The 20,458-nt window shown below is 63.3% G+C and overlaps 1 protein-coding gene across 1 annotated transcript; it reads left to right on the top strand.

The window, feature by feature from the left end:
* Window positions 1-3,292: 3,292 nt before the first annotated feature.
* CHRNG (cholinergic receptor nicotinic gamma subunit) lies at window positions 3,293-18,873 on the top strand. Its single transcript, XM_045029091.1, is given in 16 exon segments — window positions 3,293-3,335; window positions 3,488-3,685; window positions 3,688-3,786; window positions 3,789-3,907; window positions 4,183-4,534; window positions 5,674-5,813; window positions 6,843-6,887; window positions 7,399-7,508; window positions 8,995-9,150; window positions 10,314-10,411; window positions 13,599-13,802; window positions 14,314-14,428; window positions 15,145-15,259; window positions 16,174-16,381; window positions 16,732-16,865; window positions 18,301-18,873. Coding segments are annotated over 16 exon segments (2,301 nt in total). The 3' UTR covers window positions 18,466-18,873.
* Window positions 18,874-20,458: the final 1,585 nt, after the last annotated feature.

Below are 20,458 nucleotides of genomic sequence, written 5' to 3'. Positions count from 1 at the left end.
TCCCAAGGCCCCCGAGCAGAGCCCCTCCCGGGGCCCTGAGCACTAAGCCAGCGGGGTCGGTGCCCTCCCCCAGGGCCCTGCGCACCAAGCCTGGGCCTGGCTGCTGAAGCCCCTTGGCCCCCTAGAGCCCGGCCTCAGGCCCAGCCCTGACCTCACTTGCCCACTGGCGTGGGGCAGACACGGGGCACTGGGTCCTGCAATGGAGCCTGCCGAGCCGGGCTGGGGCCTGCCTATGGGTCTTGTTAACTCAGGCTCCACGGCGGGCAGGGGAGCGAGGCCAGTGGGTCAGGTGGAAGTGGGGTGGGGGGCAGCGTGTGGCAGGGAGGCTGGGAGGGGGCAGGCACTAGGTCAAGGGGGGGCCAGTCCGCAGCAGGAGCAAGGCTGGCAAGGGTCAGGCAGCTGCTGGGGAAGGGGGACCAGTGCAGGGGGAGGGAGCCAGGCCCTATGTGAATGGGGGGACATTGTGGGGGAGGGAGGCTGGGGGGGTGAGGCAGCAGCAGGTGAAGGGGGGGGCAGGCCTGGGGAAGCAGGCTGGCCGGGGGCGGGGGGGCGCGGGAGAGTCAGACAGGAAATGCCGGGAATCCCGTGTCTCAGGACAGCTGATGCTGCTCGCGTCGCCCACACGGAGGGCTCAGGCAAGCCTGGTATGTGACCCCCAGACAGGCTGGTCACAGGACAGCTGGGGCTGGTGCTCATCCCTCAGACGCCAGCCCAGCCCCCGGCACCCCCGGCCCTGAAGAGGAGTCTCCCCCTAGGCCTGGTCCAGGAGACATGGGCCCGTACTGCTGGGGGCGGGAGGAGGCCTCTCCCCAGCCCGATACACAGGTGCTGGCGAGAACACCAGTTGCAACCTCTCACCTGGTGCAGGCAGCCGGGCTGGGCTGCATCTCAGCCTCTGTGCAGACCAGAGCTAGTGAACCCCGCAGCTGCTGGATCAAACACTCGGCATAAGCTCCAGGCGGTGTCGAGTGCCCCGAGCGGTGGGAAACCAGGATCGGACCCCACGTCACCTGCAGGCCCGATCCATTTCCCCGGCCGGCGCTGCAGCGACTGAGCTGCCAATGCAGAGCCGGCTGCAGGGCAGAGGCTATGCCAACCTTCTCCGTGGGCGGCGGGAGGGCAAGGGCAGCGTTTGGCCCGTGGGGGATGGCGAGGGCACCGTGACACGAGCAGCTTGGAAGCTGAGCGGACCCACCCTGGGGGCCACTCAGCAGAGTCAGTGGCCCTTAAAGACACTCATGAAACCAGCGCCCCCCTGCGGCACACTGCCCAGGTGGGGGGGCACCATGGGCATTACCCAGGACGACACACGGCCAGCGTGACTCCAGCATGCTGGCCATGGGGCCTCGGCATTCTGCCTCAGGTCCTCGGCATCGGCGTCAGAAACCTTTGTGTGGTTAGCATGCCCCAGCGGGGTGGAGTGAAACCCTGGCGTGATTTCCCCAGGGCAGCTGGTTCCATGCCCCAGATGCCGGGTGTGAGGAAGGTGGGCATTCCGGTAATATCTTTATGGGCCAGATGTGTGCCTCAGTTTCCCTATGCACTTGGTACCGTCACACCCGGAATGGGAACGAGGGCTGGCAGAACATCACGGGGCCCCTCGGCGGCGCTGTCTGAACAGAGCCAGCATGTGCGAGTGGCGGATGCAGAGCCCCAGCGACTGAACATTAACGACCGGGGCAGTCGAGAGCAGGCGGCTTCCTCCAGCACCGCGGGAAGGCCGAGCGAGGTGTCCAGGGGCTGCTGGGACCACGCACAGACAGGGGCAGCGAGAGTGAAGATGGCCCCTCGAGGATCATGGCCTGGGGAAGCCATCGCTCGTACCGTTCTGGACTTTCCCTTGCTAACCGAAGGGCTTTCTCTCGGCTCCCTCGTGTTGGAAGGGCTGCCCTGTGTCCCTGCATGGCTCCTCTCTCGGGAGTCTGATCTCGGTGAGGAGCAGGGATCGCTGGAGCCCAGAGGGGCAGCATTTGGAGTCATTGAGGCCTTGGGGATCCGTGTGTCCCGCAGATCGGGGGGGGGAGCTGGCACGTGGAGGCCAGGGCATAGCTGAGTCCCTATCAATCCATGGCACCATGGGTCTGTGAGACCCCCGCCCCAGTGAGGGGGGGGCAGGTGTCCGTGTGTCACACCCGGCCAGGGAGGGGACACCGGTCGGGGACAAAGCCATGCAAGACTGGGTAAGGTCGGTAGCACCCGAGCTGTGGGCTAAGGGGTCATGTACCCCACTGGGACAGCCCTGCCTTCCTCTGACGCCTTCACTTGGGGGATCTCAAAGCACTTGACAGGCACGAAAGGTGTGGAGGGAAAGATCATCCTCAGTTCGGAGCTGGAGAAACGCAGGCCCACGATGGGTAGTGATTCGCCCAAGCTCCCGCAACAGCTCCCTGGCAGAGCTGGGAAGAAAACCCAGGTCTCCGGCGTCCCGGTCCCCAGCTCTAACCACCAAAGCAGAAGCTCTGGGCTGGCAGGCTCCCCGGGGACCGCCTGGACTCTCTGGTCCTGATGGGGCGGCATCAGCCTCCCACGTCGCCTTTCCCACCTCAGCCATAACCCGGCCCTGCGGAACCGTGGCCTGGCCTGGGTCCTGAGCCTGTGCGGGGCCCAGCTCCCGCTAGGGGAGTGTCATGGATTCCCAGGGTCTGTGCTATGCCCCAGGCACATCCAGGCTCCTGGGAGATCCCCTTCAGCACCTCTGGACTTGGGCCTTCAGGCTGCAGAGCGTCTGTTCCCCGCTGTGGGGGCCCTCTCTTCCCAGCTCAGACATTGAGAACAGCCTGTTCGCACCGGGCCGCTCTGGCTCTGGCTCCGGCTCCAGCCATGTGATGTTCACGTGCCCAGGCGACGCTGGCCTTAGCGTCCTGGCTCCCTTTGTCTCTTCTGCCTCCTCCGGTGTGTTCAGCCTGGGCTAAGGAGTCTGGCCTCCAACCACGCAGCCGCAGGAGTCAAACGCCGCATCAGGGCACAGCAGTACAGAGCACATAGGGAAACTGAGGCACGCACATGGCTCATACAAATATTGCCAACTCAGCATGGGCGGGGAGGGGGGTGGTCCATGTGTCCCCCAGTAGGTGGCTGCCAGGGTGAGTTGCTCCCTCCCCCATTGTTGTTTCAGAGGCACTTGGCCATCCGCTGGGGAACAGCTGACAATGCTGGCCGGACAGCTGGACTGCAGGCACGGCGCGCTCGGGGAAAGGAGGGGTGCAGGGGGGCCGACCACGGCCCAAAATAAACCTCCAGAGCTTGCTGAGCACACAGCCGCCACCGTGCCGGGAGGGAGGCTGCCACCACCATGCGCTGCCTGGCTCTGCTCGCGACCCTCGGCTCCCTCACAGGTAAGCCGTGCCCGGCCTGCGGACAGGGCGAGGGGCAGCCGGGTATGGTGCTGGGGAGGTGGCAGCTAAACCTAGGCTCTTTTCTGGGCTCAGCAGCAGGGAATCAGGGCAGCTCAGGAGACCACCCCCACCCCCACCCCTCTCCATCCCAGGGCTGGGGCGGGAAGCAGGGAGCAGCCTCCCCTCTTGCTGTGCTCACTCTCCATCTCTTCCTGCCAGGGGCTCTGCTGTGAGCATCAGCCGCCCTCACTCCAGCCCCTGCAGCGCCAGCTCCCTGTACCCACTCCCAGCCCTGAACGGCTGTGGGGGGGTCCTGCGCCGTAACACGCCTGCCAGAACCCTGCTCGCTGTGCTGGGTGTTACACTGCTACCGCCTCCCACCGGTCCACCTGCACGCTCGTCCGCTTCACAATGCTGGTCGTGGGGCACCCACCCTCATCCATTTCCCGCTGCCGGTCGTGGGGCACCCACCTTTGTCCATTCCATGCTGTCCATCGGTCGTGGGGCACCCACCCTCATCCATTTCCCGCTGCCGGTCGTGGGGCACCCACCCGTGTCCATTTCACATGCCTGTCGGTCGTGGCCACCCACCCAGGGCCGCCCAGAGGATTCAGGGGGCCTGGGGCAAAGCGGGGGAGCTGTGCTCCGGGTCTTCAGCGGCATTTTGACAGCGGGGGCCCTTCAGTCACTCCGCGTCTTTGGCAGCACAGAAGGGCCCCCGCCGCCGAAGTGCCACTGAAGACCCGGACCACTGCCGGGCCAGGGCTTGCGGGGCCCCTGTGGAGCCCGGGGCCTGGGGCAAATTGCCCCACTTGCCCCCCTCTCTGGGCGGCCCTGCACCCACCCGTGTCCATTTCACACCTGGGACGAAGAGGGGCCTGAACTGGGCTCCTTCTGCTTTGAGAACGTGAACGACGGAGGCCACAAAACAATTCTTGGCAGGTGCTATTGCTACAGCGGGGCCAGCTGCAGCTTATGCCTGTTAGCAGGGGCTTCGAGCCCAGGGAAGCCAGAGACACGTGCACACGCGTGTGCGGGGCACACGCAGACCCCCACCCGCGCGTGTGGGACACACACAGCCACATACAGTGATGCTGGCCAGGTGCCAGCACTAACCCCCAACACGCTCTCCAAGTCACCCTCTGTCCTCTGGCCCCCAGGCTTTCCAGGAAGCAGCAGCAGCAGTTTTGCTAATGAAGGTAATTCGTTAGCACGTTACGTTTCTCCCCAGAGGCATTTCAGTCAGATGCGCTTGGCGGGTCTGGCCATTAATAATTTAATAATGCAGGGGATTTGGAAAGCCCCAGCTAATGAGCTAAGGATCTGGGCAGCCGAGGGGGATTGATCCTGGGCCAGAGCTGACAGGCTGCAAGACCCCATTGTTAGACCACGGTTAAGCTGGGTTCAACACACGTTGCCTGTTGAGTTCAAGCCACGTTTACGCCTTCTGGGGGCCCAGAGTCGGGGCCGGCTCAGAAAGACTGGCGAGAGGGACGCCCGTGGCCCTCACCCTTCTGGGGGCCCAGAGTCGGGGCCGGCTCAGAAAGACTGGCGAGAGGGACGCCCGTGGCCCTCACCCTTCTGGGGGCCCAGAGTTGGGGCCAGCTCAGAAAGCTTGGCGAGAGGGATGCCTGCGGCCCTCACCCCAGAGAGAAATGGGATACTGCTATTACTCGCGACACCCTCAGGCTGCCAGCCCCGAGCCCTGGGCAGCCCCCTGCAGGGCATTGGCAGGGTCTGATCCCAGGCCCATTGGCTCTGAAGCATAGAGCTCTGCCTCTCGTGTCCAAGAAGTCACTCCATTACTGCGCAGCAAGAGTAGGCTTTTATCCTCTGCGTGGCCAACCCTCCAGCGGGCCCGTCGCCCGCTCCAGACGCTTGTTACACTTTTGCCTGTGGTCAGTTCAAAGCCCGCGCAGGTGAGCGGAGGCTGAAAGAGGCTCCCATTTAGCGGCTGTGTGGTGCCCCCGTCCCGTGTGAATCCCGTTTGACGGGTCCTGGTGCCCAGCACAAAGCCGGGCAGCCCCGTGCGCTCCGTGGGCACTGACAATACAGCTGCCCGCTTTGGGGCTCACTGGAGAGGCCACAGACACCGAGCGCCCTCTCAAAGGGGCGAGGCTGGGGTAGCCTGGTGGAGCGGTTGAGGGGGAGCTTGCCTTGCTGCTGCCTGTGCTGGACCCGCCCTGTGCCCTCAGGTCGCCAGGGCAGGCACCTGGCACCATCCAGAGGGGCCGCTCGTGACCAGTTCTCGAGGGAACCGCTCGGCCTAGGCACGGCCGCTGGGTGGGGGTGGGGTGGTGCCTGCTTCCCTCAGGGCCTGGCTGTGCCCTGCTTTCAGCCGTGCTGTGCCGGAACCAGGAGGAGAAACTGCTCAAGGACCTGATGACCAACTACAACCGCAACCTGCGCCCGGCCCAGGGGGAGGGCGACATCATTAACGTCACGCTGAAGCTGACCCTCACCAACCTCATCTCCCTGGTAAGCAGAGTCCTCCCTCCCTCCTCCCCCACCCCCGTTCCTTGCCAGTCCCCACCAGCCGGCTGCCAAGCAACACTGGAGGGACACGGCCCATCGCCAGGCAGGAGAGGGTTAAAAGGCAGATGGCTTCACCCATGCCGCTGAGCTGGGCCCTTTCTCCTTGAGCAGCTCAGATTGCTCCCAGCCCCTGCCCCCAAACTGGGAGGGGGCTGCTTCTCCCAGGGGTGGGGGGGCAGGGATGGCTGCTCCCCGTTAGGCCTGGCATGGGGGACAGAGACCTGCGTGCACTGCCCAGGACAGGGAATGACAGAGGCAGGAGAGGCACTGATGCCAGGAAGATCCCTGCCCCGTCTCCTCCCAAAGGCACCCAGCCCCCAGCCCTGACCAGGGACAGCCAGTCCTGCCTGGGCATCCCTCACACTACCCCTGCCATCAGAAGGGGGAGTCCGTGCCAGGGCAGATGCCCATGGGACTGGCTGCAGGACACTCTGTCCGAGCCGCCCTTGGTAACGGTCCCTGAGGAGAATCACTGTGCTAGGGGGAGGGGGAGAAGGAAGAGGGAGATTGGGGAGGTGGGCATGGGGTGGTGATTGAGCTGGGGGGTGCCGGATAGGGGCACTGGGCAGTGATGGGGCTGGGGGGGATGCGGAGGAGGGCACGGGGCAGTGAATGCATTGGAGACAGGGTTCCTGGTAGCAACACAGTTGCAGTGAGGGCGTGGCCTGGCCATGCCTCAGTGGCTCTGGGGCTGCTGCTAGTTTCCCCGGGGAGGGGGCGGCACTGGGATCTTGGGACGCTGCCCTGCTCAGGGCGCCCCTGGGACGCCCACACCCTGCTGCACCCTGGGAGGTAATTCCTCAGGGCTCCATGCACCGGAGCCCCATGAGAAGGGCGTTGCCAGAGCACCCAGTAGCTGGCATGCACCGTGCAGCCCCACTGGAGCTGCAGCAGGGCCGCCCAGCCGTGGCGGGAGAGGGCAGGGCGGCATGGCAGCAATCCCACAATTCCTCTGTCCTTTCTGGGTTCCAGAACGAGCGGGAAGAGACCCTCACCACCAACATCTGGATTGAGATGGTAAGGTGCCCGGGGTGCCCACCAGCCACGGGCTGGCCAGCATGCCAGGCAGAGATCAGCTAATGCCCCTCACCTCCCGATAAGCTCCAGCAGCCCTCCAACGCCCAGCACACCGATGCACCTGCAGCCCAAGGGCTAGGGCAGGTCGCAGCCCCCTCCTGGCCTGAAGGCAGATGTGGCTGGGGCCAAATCTCACAATCCAGAGCCGGGAGAGAGGGGCTCTTTTGGGGCTCGTTCCATAGCCAGACCCCACTTTGGCACTGAGATCAGCGGCCTGGGCAGCGCCCCGGGCACAGAGCACAGGCCAGAGGGTTCACTCCCCGCCACGGCTCCCAGAACAGGTCACAGAGAAACCCTAGCAGGTCCCAGCCCATGGCCAGAGCATGCCGGGTTCCTGCAGACCACGCCCCAGGGCGGTGTGGTACTGGGGGGGTCACAGGGTGGCCAGAGATGCTCAGTCGATGACAAGTGACAGACCCTGCTTGGCTCGGCCCCTTCCCCTCCGTTCCAGAAATGGTGCGATTATCGGCTGCAGTGGGATCCTGACGAATACGACAACATCCAGATACTGAGGGTGCCCTCCACCGAGGTGTGGCTGCCGGAGATCGTCCTGGAGAACAAGTGAGCAGCTGCCGGGCCTGGGGCAGGGGGGCAGCGGGAAGCTGGTGAGGCCCCCAGCAGTAGAAACTGACCTTGTCCAGCCCTCCCTCCGCCAGGGCACTCCTTGGGAGGCTCCATCCCCTGCAGGGGCCGGGTCTGCGGCTACCCAGCCAGAGACGTCACAGTCAGCAGCTAAGTCTCACACAGTCAGGACTGCAGGCAGAACCTGTCATGGAGTCCCCGGGCGATGCTCTGGAACTGCTCCCCACAAAGCCAGGCAGGGCTTTGGGGAGCCTCCTCTCCCTCGGAGCAGACTGTCTGCAGGGCAAGACGCTCACACGCTTCACCTTCCTGGATCTCTCCTTGGAGCATTCAGCATATGCCCCTCCGTGCGCTCCCCACAGCGAGTCCGCCCCGGCGGGGTCCTGGGGAAGCCAGAGAGTCCTGCCCCCCCACTTCGCAGTCAGACGTGACTCTCAGCCAGCCAGTAACACAGAGGTTTATTCGATGACAGGAACAGGGTCTAAAACAGAGCTTGTAGGTACAGAGAATGGGACCCTTCGGCCAGGTCCATTCTGGGGGGCAGTGAGCCAGACCCCCATGTCTGCACTTCACTCCTCATCCCCAGCCAGCTCCAGACTGAAACCCCCTCCAGCCCCCTCTCCTCTGCTCGCCTCCTTTCCCGGGCCAGGAGGTCACCTGATCTTTGTCTCCAACACCTTTAGCATCCCCTTGAGGGGGGCGGGAGGGCTTGGTCATTAGTTGCCAGGTGACAGAGGGTCGGCCAGGAACTGAGGCCCCCCCACAGAATTCAGAGGGAACATTAAGAACAGTCCCACTTCATCCCAGCCCCCTCTCCATTTCCCAACCAGCTCCAAAACTGAAAACTCCCCCAGCCTCTCACTCTGCCTCCCCCCGGCTCCTCCCCCAGCCTTTGTGTCCTTTGTTCAGTGTCCTGGGCAGAGGTGTCACCTGGCCTTCAACCCCCCTCCTGGGTTCTCAGGTTTCATGCTCAGGTGTCCTCCCTTCCCTAGGGCAGGCCGGCCCAGCAAGACCCCTGCAATCTTCCCAGGTCAATACTCCCCACTCAGCATTCACATAATGCTGAATATTCCCACTTCGTCACAGAACCTCACATGTTCTGCTCCACCAGCACAGGGCCCTACCAGGTGGGCTAAAGGGAAGCTCTCTCTTAGAGGCAGCAGTAGTAGGCTTTTATCTCCTGTGAGTTGCAGCCAAAAGGCAGTTCCAATTCCATCCAGCAGAGGGCAGTGGTGATGCACCCTTCCCCCCCAATCACGTACTGTCCTGCAGCTGATAGGGTGCTCACGGGGGTTTGGAGCCCATGTCCGGGGGCATTTGGGGGTCGCCTCTGCCTTGCTGGGGACTTCTCTGTGGCCCTGGGACAGTTCCAGCTCATGGGCAGTGGCCAGCCCACAGCATGAGCTCTGGGCAGGGCGGGAGGGAGCACCCGGCTGGCCTGACCTGCCCCCTCTCCTGCCCACAGCATCGACGGGGTGTTTGAGATCACCCTGTACTGCAACACGCTGGTGGAGTCCAACGGCTGCCTCCTGTGGATGCCGCCCGCCATCTACCGCACCTCCTGCGCCATCTTCGTCACCTACTTCCCCTTCGACTGGCAGAACTGCTCCATGGTGTTCCAGTGAGTGCGGCTGCTCGGGAAGGGGCGGGGCTGCCCCCCAGATGGGAGGGCAGGGGGCAGAGCCCGGGGCGCGCACGCAGCTCTCCTGCCAGGCAAGCGGCTCTCCCGCCCTCTCTCAGGCGGCAGCTTGCCCAGATCACCAGCGAAGGGCCCATGATATCATGCACAGCTGTGACCCTCTGCGCCTCCCTCCGCCTTAGCCGGAGGCTGGTTGCATTCAGCTCCTGGCAGCCGCCAGGCCGGTTACCATGGCACGAGCCCCGTCGGTCGCCGAGCTAGCGACGAAGGCCTGCAAGCCAAAGAAACCCAGGGCCCCGTTCCAGCCCCTTGCCCTGAGCCCAAGAGGGCCCGGTGTGTGCTTTATCAGACGTCTCTGTCCCCTCCCACGACAGGCCGAGCTACCCCAGGGAGAGTGAAATGTCTGCGATCAACTCTTCCTCCCGCTCCCCCCAAATTCTCCCATCGTATGGGCTCGGATGCGATGGCCCCAGGTGGGTGGGGGTGCAGGATCAGGCCCCCGGTGGCTCGTCCGACTGTTGTTCCTCTCCGATCAGTCCATGGCTACCACATGTGACCGGATCTGATTTCTGTGGCAGTTACTAAATTCTGAGTGCGTCCAAGTTAGTGACGCAGGGTCCCCTCCCCCAGCGTCGGCCAGTGCCGATCGACAGCAGGACGGGAGCTCACCCCGCGCGTCGCTGAAAGGCCGTGGACAATAAAAGCCGGCTCCCGGTTATCAAGATGGGACCTGGCCCCAGTGATGTGCCTGACGCCCCATACTGCAAAGACAGACGGCGTCCCCGGCCTGGAAAGCTAACCCCCACGTCCCGCCCCTGAAGTCAGACTCGGGAAGGGCCCCGCCCCAGGCGAGCGACCAGCCGGGTGGGTTGGATTGCAGGATTGGGGCCTACATGAAAACTCCTCCCCCGTGCGCGCCCCCACCCCGCCTGTCGGCTGGCTGGATCCAGGCAAGGCTGGTGGCGGCCTCATTTCAAAGGAAGGGAAAGCCAATTCCACGGCCCTGCGTACGTCTGGCTGTGGCACCGATCCCAGGAGTGGCTGAAGCAGCCGCTGGCTGGTTGGATCTCAGCATTTCTGTTTGTCTGAGTGTGTCCTCTAGCCAGCCAGTCTCAGCCACGGCCTCCCCTACCCCTGCCACACAGGTCCCAGACCTACAGCGCCAATGAAATTAACCTGCTGCTGACGGAGGAAGATGGGCAGACCATCGAGTGGATTGTCATCGACCCCGAAGCTTTCACAGGTAACGACCTGCTGCCCCCATCTCTCCCCCAGGGGTCTTCCCTGGCCCAGTGGGGCAAGCCTACAAGTTGTGGCTCTGGAAATCTTCCAGCTGTTGGCAACTGGAGGAAATGCCGGTGCCAGAAAGGGTGGTGCCATCACTAGTCCGGAGGAGCCCAGTGGCTGGCAGGGTGGCTCAGCATGGCCCAGACATGTAGCCCAGCCACCCAACCGGTCCCTCCAGCCCGTCCAGTGTGGGATGGAGGCATTTGTAAAGAAACTGACGTTTAACTGACTGATAGGCGGGACTGGTAGCATGGCCTGGGATTCAGGTTATGAGATCTCGTTTTCAGTTGCTTAAAATCTTTGCCAACCTTTAACCATTTGGCTGAAATTCTCCACGCCGGGCGTCTGCCTCGGGCTGAATTGTTTGGGAAAATAGCAGCTGAAGCAGTTCAGCCGGGTCCAAGACCGAGGCCGGGGACAAATATCTTGTTTTGCCCGTATTAAAAAATTCTGGGGACTTTTCCCTTGAACATCTGTAGTGCCCCCACGCTTTGGAGCATGGCACAGGGCGGGGGTGGGGGTGGGGGGAGGTGTTTGTGGTGGGGATGTACCTTTTGCCATCCTGGGGGAAATGCACCCAAACCTGCCTACGGTTACATCCCCGCCACAGACACCTCCTCCTCCCCCCACCCCCCCGTGCCATGTTCCGAATCCCTCTGAAAAATCGCACTTGGCACCTGCTCAGTAGAGCCTAGCAGCTAAAATCTCCAAAGAGTCTGTCCTCTCTGAGCATGCTCTGTCCCCTCCCAGTGCCTGCGCCATCCCCACCGAGTGTGCTGCACCGGGGGGCGACACCGGCCTTTGCCTGCAATGGCTGCTGCCGGCTGGGCACGGGCGCTTAGAGCAGGGAGCCCATCCCGCTGCCAACGCCCCAGCAGCGTGGGGGAGGAAACCATCTGATTCAAATGCAGAGTGGGGCAAAAGCCAGATGGGGGGAGGTGGGGGCAGGGGAAGGAGCAACCTGGGGGAAACAGGCTAGTGGGGAGAAATTGTGCCTGGCTGGGCAAGGAGACTGGGGCTGGGGGCGAGGGGGGAGGCAAGGAGACGAGGGTGCGGTGGGGGAGAGTGGGACTCAGCTGATGAGCTTGGAAGCGGGAGGAGCAAGGAGGCTGGGCTGAGGGATGGGGAGGAGTCAGGACTGGGCCAAGGAGGGGAAGGGCTGAAGTCTGCAGGGGACCAGCCAGAGGAGTCCACTGGAGCACACTGCCCTCCAGAGCCTAGACCGAAGCCCCCGCTCCTCACTCCTCTACTGCCTGTGAAAGCTCCTGGCAGAGGCCGGGCCACCTGGAAGACGCTCGCCGTGATTCTCTTAGCTCCAGGGCCAGTGGTGGCGGCTGGGGACATTCCCCGACCCTGTGGATTTCCTGTTTGCTTTTTCAGTGCCCTAGGAAACGCCCCCCGCAAACCCTCCATTAAAAGAACACGGCCGAGGTTACGCCGGCAACTGCCCAAGTTCCTAAGCGAAAGGCCAGACCGAAGGTCTCCCGGGCAAGCTGAATTCAGCCTTCTCGCGGGGCTGCCTGGCGACGGCCGTTAATTCCATGGGCTCGTCCTGTTTTCCACAGGGCCCCGGCCTCGTTCCGTGCCCGGGATGGACCTGCCCTGGGGCTGACCCCGGGGTGGGGGCTGACGGAGGCTGTTGCCTGCCGGCCCCCTTGGTACAGACGTTGGCAGGTGTGCCATGAAGGAGGCAGGGAGGGCGCACAGGCGGCTCTCATGCTGTCACTTCTGAGCGCGGGACGTTGCCACTGGAATCCTGTCTGGGTAACGCAGCGTGTGTGCAATCGGGATAAAGGCCCGTCCCCTGGCGGGGGCAAGGACGCACTCAGGACAGTTGCTCAGGGTATGGGCACCACCACCACTCAAATCCCAGAGAGCAGAGCCACCGGAGACGCACTGGGAATTCCCAGGGCTGGTTGCACTGTCCTGGGTCCTTCCCTATTGGCTGGAGCAGGTTTCCCGTTCAGGATTCGGAACAGGAGGTGGTGTCCTGTGCGTGCCCAGCAGGTATCCCCCGCACAGCAGGTTATTAGCAGCTGCCACGGTGACACAGGTCACACTCGGAGAGAGTTTTTCTAACCCTGCAAATCACAGACCAGTACCGGGAGCGGACTGACGCGGGGAATGGAGCTGTCATGGGCAGACAGGGATGTTTTCCATCTCCTGTTAATTGCATCTTGGAGGAACTAAACGCTTTTTGGGCGGCGAGATTTATTCTTTCATCACCGGGCCGAGCCAGATATCTAGATTGGTAAAAAAATGAAATCTATCGCTCCTGCAGCCGGCGGGAAAACAACAAGCCTGAGTGAGGCGTCACGCGCGGCTTCCCCCCGCGGCCGGGAGTCAGGGGGAACACGACCGAGCCTCCATCCAAACCCTTGCACCGACTAGGCTCCATGGGAGCTGGTGGCGCTTTGCCCCCGAGCAGGATCGGGCCCCTGGGAGCCAGCCCCTGCAAAATGGGGTGCATTAAGCTGGTGGCTGCGTTTGTCCTGCCGTGACAGAGAACATTGCAGGGCCCCCGGGCACGGCGGTAAATCTTCTCCCAGCCCCTTTCCTGGATCTTTAGCTGTTCCCCCGTGGGAAGCCCCCAGCAAAGGGTTTCTCTCCCCCCGTATCTAGGGGCCATTGTCTCGGGCTCCCTCTGTCCCCCTAGAGACGTGGCGGCAGCAGGGGCAGGTTGAATGGGCTCCTCGCACACAGACAGAAATGTCAATAGTTGCTCAGCTGGTCCTGTCATTCGCGCCGTCGGGCCTGGGCGGCAAACAGGAACGGACTCGCAGCACAGGCCTCAGCCCGCCCGCCCCTGCTGTTCCCAAAGACGCCCGCAACCGCCTGGGGAGAACTGGCAGGGCGGTGATGTTCCGCCCGCACCCAGGTCCCCACGCCAGCGAGCGGGATTCCCCTGCCGATCTATCCTCCTGCCCCAGAAGGCCCCAGATAAGAGTAACGCCCCCCGACGCGGCTGTAGAGTGGGCAAGAGGCAGTTCTGGGCATCCGCCAGCAGGGGTCGCTGGACGAGCTCCTGTTCCCCCAAGGGTGGCTCATGCTGCTCCCAAGGGGACTCGGGGGCCAGGGCCTGGGTGGTTTCCGTAGCCACGCCGGGTGGTTTCCATAGCCACGCCGCGTCGTCTTCCCCGCAGAGAACGGGGAGTGGGCCATCAAGCACCGGCCGGCCAAGAAGATCGTGAACGCCGAGCGCTTCACCCCGGACGACTTGGGTTACCAGCAGGTCGTCTTCTACCTGATCATCCAGAGGAAACCACTCTTCTACGTCATCAACATCATCGTGCCCTGCGTGCTCATCTCCTCCGTGGCCGTGCTGGTGTATTTCCTGCCTGCCAAAGGTACAGCCCGGGCCCGCCCGAGTGCGCTGCCACCCACCACCGCCACGGCTCCAGCCTCTGGCATCGGCACGTGGACCAGCCACGCCTCCCGGAGTGGGAAGGGGGCAGCAAGAGCTGAAGGGGACAGACTCAGTGCGATGCCCACGCGGGTGTGACAGGCCACCGGGGGGGTCCCCCTCACGCCTCGCTTATCTGAACCGAAATGGGCTGAAACGTGACGATCGGCTCCTCTCCCCCGCCCCCGCCCAGTTATGTCCCATTTCTGGCCCCTTGGCCCCCCCCAGCCCCTATTCCTGAGCGTTGGCCGGCTCCCCCTGAGCCTCTGGGAGCGCACGGCTCGCTCGCACATATCGGGCTGGAACGGCAGAGAATTCTTTCCTACCCCTGGCTCCCAGCCCCCTGCTCTAACCACTAGGAAGGCAGGCTCCTCGCGGGCTCCGGTGGGCGGGAGAGGACGCCGGGGATCTCGGTGCAGACCCAGGCTAATCTCTTGCTTTCTGCATCCCGGCAGCGGGCGGCCAGAAGTGCACAGTCTCCATAAACGTCCTCCTGGCCCAGACAGTCTTCCTCTTCCTGATCGCACAGAAGGTGCCCGAGACCTCCGACGCCATGCCGCTCATTGGCAAGTAAGTGATGCTCCCAAACCCGCTGGGCTCCTCACCCCTCAATCCCAGCTGAGGCTAGGAGTCCCTGCTCCAAGGGACACAGCGGGAATGGGCAGGGCCAGAGACTGAGAGCCATCGTAGGTGGGGTTGGGGGACTGGGAACTCAAACCTTGGATGTGTGGCCAGGCCGCTCATTGCTCCCCTGCCCTGCAATGCAAGAACAAGGGCATGAACTAACAGAACTTCCTAGTGGCCCACAGGACATGCCCTGCTGCACAGCCCGGGGTTCATCTGCGGAACTCGCCGCTGCAGGAGGGTGCCGAGGCAAACGGCATGGCCAGACTCGAGAGTGCTCCGGGGGCTAGGATGGAGCTAGAAGCACCATCCTTCACAGTTTGAACAGAAAGTGAGCCGGCAGCAGGGAGTTCGGCGGGAGATCCCCCATGCAGCAGTCCTGCACAGCCAGGGGCATTATCGGAGGAGATGTCTGCTGCTAGGTGGATTAGATGGACCATTGGGAAGTTCTGGTCTGGGCTCCCTTTGTCTCCTACGTACATAGGGGGTGTGGAGCGAGAGATCCAGGTGGTTCCCAGCCGTCCCTCGGCTTTGCCCTATGCCTCCTGCTAGGGCACCGCACCAAGAGCCGGCAGATGCCCCGGCACAGGCCACGTGGCTAGTGAAGCGGGGCTGGGGGCAGCAGGCCTGGACCAGTGACAGAGGCCCCGTCTCTCCTCCAGGTACCTGACCTTTCTCCTGGTGGTGACGGTGGTGATCGTGGCGAACGCCGTCATCGTGCTGAACGTCTCGCTGAGGACACCCAACACGCACGCCATGTCGCAGAAAGTGCGGCAGGTAGGTCGGGCGGGGCCGGCGCGTGCTCCCGCACGGGCTGGGCGGAGCCCCGCCTAACGCACGCGTGATCGGCCTCCTGCTCCTCCCAGAGCCGACTCCCCCTGCGCCAGCTCCGGGGAGCAGACGCTGCCCGTGCTGCGGGGCTGGGGTCGCTGCCTCAGGAAAACGCAGCTCCCGCTGACTTTGGGGGGTGGGGGGAAGGTCAGAGAGCAAAGGCAGGTGCACTGAGCCGGGATCAAGAGCCCCAGAGAATGGCCAGCTGGTCGGACCCATGGCACGTGGGGCACGCCCCTCCACGGGGGCGCAGGCCTGGCCCAGGTGTCTCGTTACCCTGGCAGCACCACAGCCGCGGGCTCACCGCCCGGATCCGACCCCATCTCCGCACCGCTTTGCACAGCCCCAAAGGAGGGCACAGGGGGCAGGGCCAGAATCGGGTCCCCAACTGCCAAGGAACCGCTGGCCATTAGCGCCCCTCTGGCAGCTCCCACTCGGCGGAGGTGGGGGAGATGGAGCCCACGCTGCTTCCGCTCCCGCCGGTGTCAGTCAGGGGAAACTGCGCTGCGCCTGATGGGCCCCGGACCAAACTCAGGCTCCATGAGCCCCCCAGCAGACAGGGCCCCCCCTGTGCCGAGTGTGACGGTGCCGGCTCCCCCAGCCACCCCAAGTGTGACAGCGCCGGCTCCCCGTGGCCCCCTCCCCCCGAGCGTGGTGGTGCCAGCTCCCCTGGCCACCCCAAGCATGATGGCGCCAGCTCCCCATGGCCCACTTCCCCCGAGCGTGACAGCTCCAACTCCCCCACCCCTCCCAAGCATGACGGCACCGGCTCCCCCGGCCCACTCCCCCCAAGCGTGACGGCGCTGGCTCCCCCGGCTTGCCCCGAGCGTGACATTACCGGCTCCTCGCTCCGTCCCCAGATCTGCCTGCGGCGGCTGCCCAACTTCCTGGGGATGCACATGCGCCGCAGCGACATGGCCCCCCGCCCGCTGCTGGCGCGGCGCCGCAGCTCCCTGGGGCTGATGGTGAAGGCTGACGAGTACATGCTGTGGAAGGCCCGGACCGAGCTGATCTTTGAGAAGCAGAAGGAGAGGGCCGGGCTGATGAAGGCTGTCCTGGAAAAGATCGGTGAGTGACGGCCTGAGGCCCCCACCCCACAGACCGTTACCCCCTGGGCCTTGCAATGGCAGCAAATCCACCCCCTAAGAGCAGCCCCCCAGGGCTGGAATGAGGTGTGGGGGGCGGTGCTGCTGGGGGAATGGTATCAGGGCACAAAGCTAGTCGTGAATTCACTGTGCGCCGTTCAACCTGCTCCGCAGAGCTGGGGCCTGGCCGGCTGGTGCTTTGCAAAGGGACAGGTGCCTTTGAGATGCCCGAGGGTAACAGAGATGGCTGGTGGAGGCTTTCCATTGCCTTACTGGCCTTCAAGCAGCCAGCTGCCTGGTGCTATCCCCTCTCCTCCTCTTCCTCGTCTCTAGGGAAAGGCCTGGAAAACGGGTGCACCCAGGATCTCTGTCACAGCTTGGTGCAGGCTGGTCCCGAGATCCGGGCCTGCGTGGACGCCTGCAACCACATTGCCAAGACGCTGCGGGAGCAGAACGACTTCGACAACGTGAGTGCTGCCGCTGCAGAGCGTTAACCGGGACGGGGGTGTAACGAGGCTGGTTCTGGCAGGACCCAACTGAGAGTGTCAATTCAGGATAAATTGCTTGGGCAGGGCAGTTACAGCCCTAGGCTGTGGTTTCTTCACTTCTAAGGCAAACCAAACCAGACAGACAGAGAGGACTTTGGTCTCACCCCACTGGCTAACCACAAGTCACACAAGCAATTCCCTTAGACACTCCAGTATCACCACCAGTCCCACTCGTTATGGGGACAAATGATTATGAAAACCAACACCCCAGTAAAAGAAAAAAGGGTCTCTCGATCCCAAAGGACCAAGCCCCAGACCCAGGTCAATATACAAGTCAGATCTTACCCACAAATCACGCTGTTGCCAATCCTTTAGAATCTAACATCTAAAGGTTTATTCATAAAAGGAAAAAGGTAGAGATGAGAGCTAGAAGTGGTTAAATGGAATCAATTACATACAGTAACGGCAAAGTTCTTGGTTCAGGCTTGTAGCAGTGATGGAATAAACTGCAGGTTCAAATCAAGTCTCTGGAACATCCCCAGCTGGGATGGGTCACTCAGTCCTTTGTTCAGAGCTTCAGTTTGTAGCAAAGTTCCCCCACAGGTAAGAAGCAGGATTGAAGACAAAATGGAGGAGTTTCTAGGGCCTTTTATATCCTCTGCCCTGTGGAAGATCACAGCAGCAAGATGGAGTCTGGAGTCACACGGGCAAGCCACATGTCCATGAATGACTCAGATCTTTACAGGTGGCAGCCATTGCTCACATGCTACCTTGAACGTCCCCAGGAAGATGTCTTATGTGGATTGAAGTCTTCCGAGATCTATTGTCAGTTAAGTGTTTCTTGCCTGGGCACTTAACTTGCAAATTCCTTTCTCAAGAAGCTGACCAAGTGCTTCACTAGGGCTACTTAGAATCAAAACACCTTGAGATACAAGCACATAGCCAATATTCATAACTTCAGCTACCAAAATGATACACACACAGATCACGTAATCATAGTTAGCAAATCAGAATCTTTCCCTAGACACCTCACACGACAACCTTTGTACAATATTTGGTGCCACTATAGGACCTGGTTTGCAAAAATGATCGATACGGTCCCAGTTTGTGTCAGTAACGTCCAGGGGGCTCAGGTCAGAGGGGAACCCAGGGCAGTGGGGACTGAGGGGCCCAATTTGCAGGGACTCGAGTATGGAGAAGCAGATCAGAGACCAAGCTGGAAAGGGAAATGGGGTGGGGGGAGGAAGGAGAGAAGGGGCCGTGTTTAGCCGCAGGGGAAGCGAGCGCAGTTTTGATTGAGTTCAGTGGTGGCTGCCCGTGGTCCGAAGCCCAAAGGCCCCGGGGCACATGGGCCCAGCGACAGCGGGAGCCCGCCGCAGGTTTGGCCGTGAGCATGTGTCTCTCTCCCCCGCAGGAGAACGAGGAGTGGATCCTGGTGGGGAGAGTCATCGACCGCGTCTGCTTCTTGGTCATGGCCTCGCTCTTCGTCCTGGGGACGGTCAGCATCTTCCTGATGGCCCATTTCAACCAGGCGCCAGCAGCGCCCTTTCCCGGGGACCCCAAGCGCTACCTGCCGTAGCGCCCCGCTTGGGGTGGGCGAGCCCAGGGCGTCTGCACGAGAGCCTCCCCCCACAGCTCTGTCGCGGGCGGCTGAGCCCTCCCTGCACGGCGGCGGGGGGCCCCTGGGCTCCATGCACGAAGGCACCGTGTCCCAGGCAGGGCTCACCGCGCTGCTGCAGGGCAGAGCCTGCGGCTGGACCCTTCAGCCGGGGCTGCTCGTGGGAGCCGCAGACGGAGACGACCCGGACCGCGGGGAGAGATGGCAGCCGAACTGCGCCTCTTGCTTCACTCCTTTACATGGAAAGGGCAAGTGAGCTGAAGGGCTGAATCTGGGCCCCCGCAAACACTGCAGCTGGCATCTCTGGCACCCCAAGGGACAAGGAGCCTGGCTGCCCCCTGGGTAGCTACGTGGCGATGGCCCAGTGAGGGGAGCGGGGCAGGCGTGCGTGGGCTTGGCGGGAGATCTCGGGCGGCCGCGTGTTTCATGTGAGCCAGGTGTGGGAGTAAACACCACGGCGTTTCCAAACGGCTGCTGGACTGCTTTGCTGGCAGCAGGGAAAGGCCAGGCGGGTGCTGGGGGTGGGGAGCAGGTGGGCAGGGGAGATGGGGCCTTCTCCAGTTGCTGCACCATGAGGCATTGGCCCAGCTGGCCATGGCTTCCCCGAAGTGGCCGGGCAGAGGGAGATGGGGTAGGGGAGGCTGCCCGCTGCTGCCTCCAAGGCTGCTGAGTGCCCAGTGACGCCAGTCACTGCTGTGGGCACACTCGCCCAAGCCGTGGGGTTCCTGTTCTTTAGGGTGAGCAGCTCAGCCCCAGAGCACCTGCTCGCCGGCCACACTGCGGTCCCTGTGGTGCCAGCCTGGCTGGTGGAGCTCTGGCATTCCCGGGGGCATCAGTGGTTTGGCACATGCTCAGCTGGATTAATTCCTACTTTGCAGGGCAGCTGTGGCCAGCCCCTTCCCCCTCGACTGGCCATTAACCCGCCCTTTGCCTGGCCCAGACATGGCGCTTTCCTTTCCTCCAGTGCTTTTGGGGGCGTCTCCCGCTGGGTTGTGGTTTGCGCTGCCTGGGGAGAGCCCTGGGATCAGTCCTGGAGCATGCTGCAGCTCTGTGGGCACACGCGCCCACTCCGCCCCCGCCATGCTCGGCCAGCCGGCAAGGGAAGGAGGCCACCGTGACCATTCATGCCCAGTAACGGCTGCGCCGGGAGGACAGGCTCCCCTTTGGATTCAGCCAGACACGCCCTACACGTCCGTTTGCAAACTCCCCCCTCACCAGCCGCTGCTCCAGGCAGTTCCCAGCCGGCTCTGGGGCACCCAGCACGCGCTCACCAAGCCGCCTTGGCCTCGGCTGCTCCGGCTGCGCCTCTCATACGCTGCATTCGGGGGGCCGCGCACCGATCTCAGGAACCAAGAGGGGCTCTGGCTCACTCCTCAGCCCTTAGCCGCAAAGCCCTAATCCCTGCCGGCTGCCCTCCCACGGGGCCAGGAGCAGCCACCCAAAGAGCCCCCGCGGGAGACGCCCCCAAAGCGCCGGGCAAGCAGAACAGCTGTTTGCTTAACCCCCCGTCCCGGCTGTGAACGAGCCAGAGTCCGACATGGGGTTCGTGGGGGGAAGGGCACGGTTGCTTTGCCACAGCAGGCGCTGCCGTGTGAGGGAGCCACAGTCACTCGGGGGGGGGGCGGGTTCCAGAGGTGGGCTCCGGAGCCGGCGGGGTTGGATTGCCCCCGGCTGGAAGCTGTTACCATGGGGGGGCTGTGGGGTGCCGTAGCAATGTGGCTGGCCAGCAGCCATGCCAGAGCCAGCAGCCCTAGGATGTTGCCCCTTTTCTGTGGCGGGGAGTCCCACAGGGCAGGGGGAGCCCAGCGCGGGCAGGATCTGGGCTGAGGATTCAGCAGGCTCCATTGGATAGGTCGACGCAGATTCGCAAGCGATCCCGTTTTCTCCTGCCCCCGTGGGCCTGGCAGCCCCCTGGCCTGACCTGGCTCACATGGCACCAGCGGGCAGCCCTGGG

This window comes from Mauremys mutica, chromosome 9 (genome assembly GCF_020497125.1).
Source record: "Mauremys mutica isolate MM-2020 ecotype Southern chromosome 9, ASM2049712v1, whole genome shotgun sequence".
NCBI lineage: Eukaryota > Metazoa > Chordata > Testudines > Geoemydidae > Mauremys > Mauremys mutica.
Note: the sequence above shows the minus strand (reverse complement) of the source record. Positions and strands in the feature narration are given on the sequence as shown.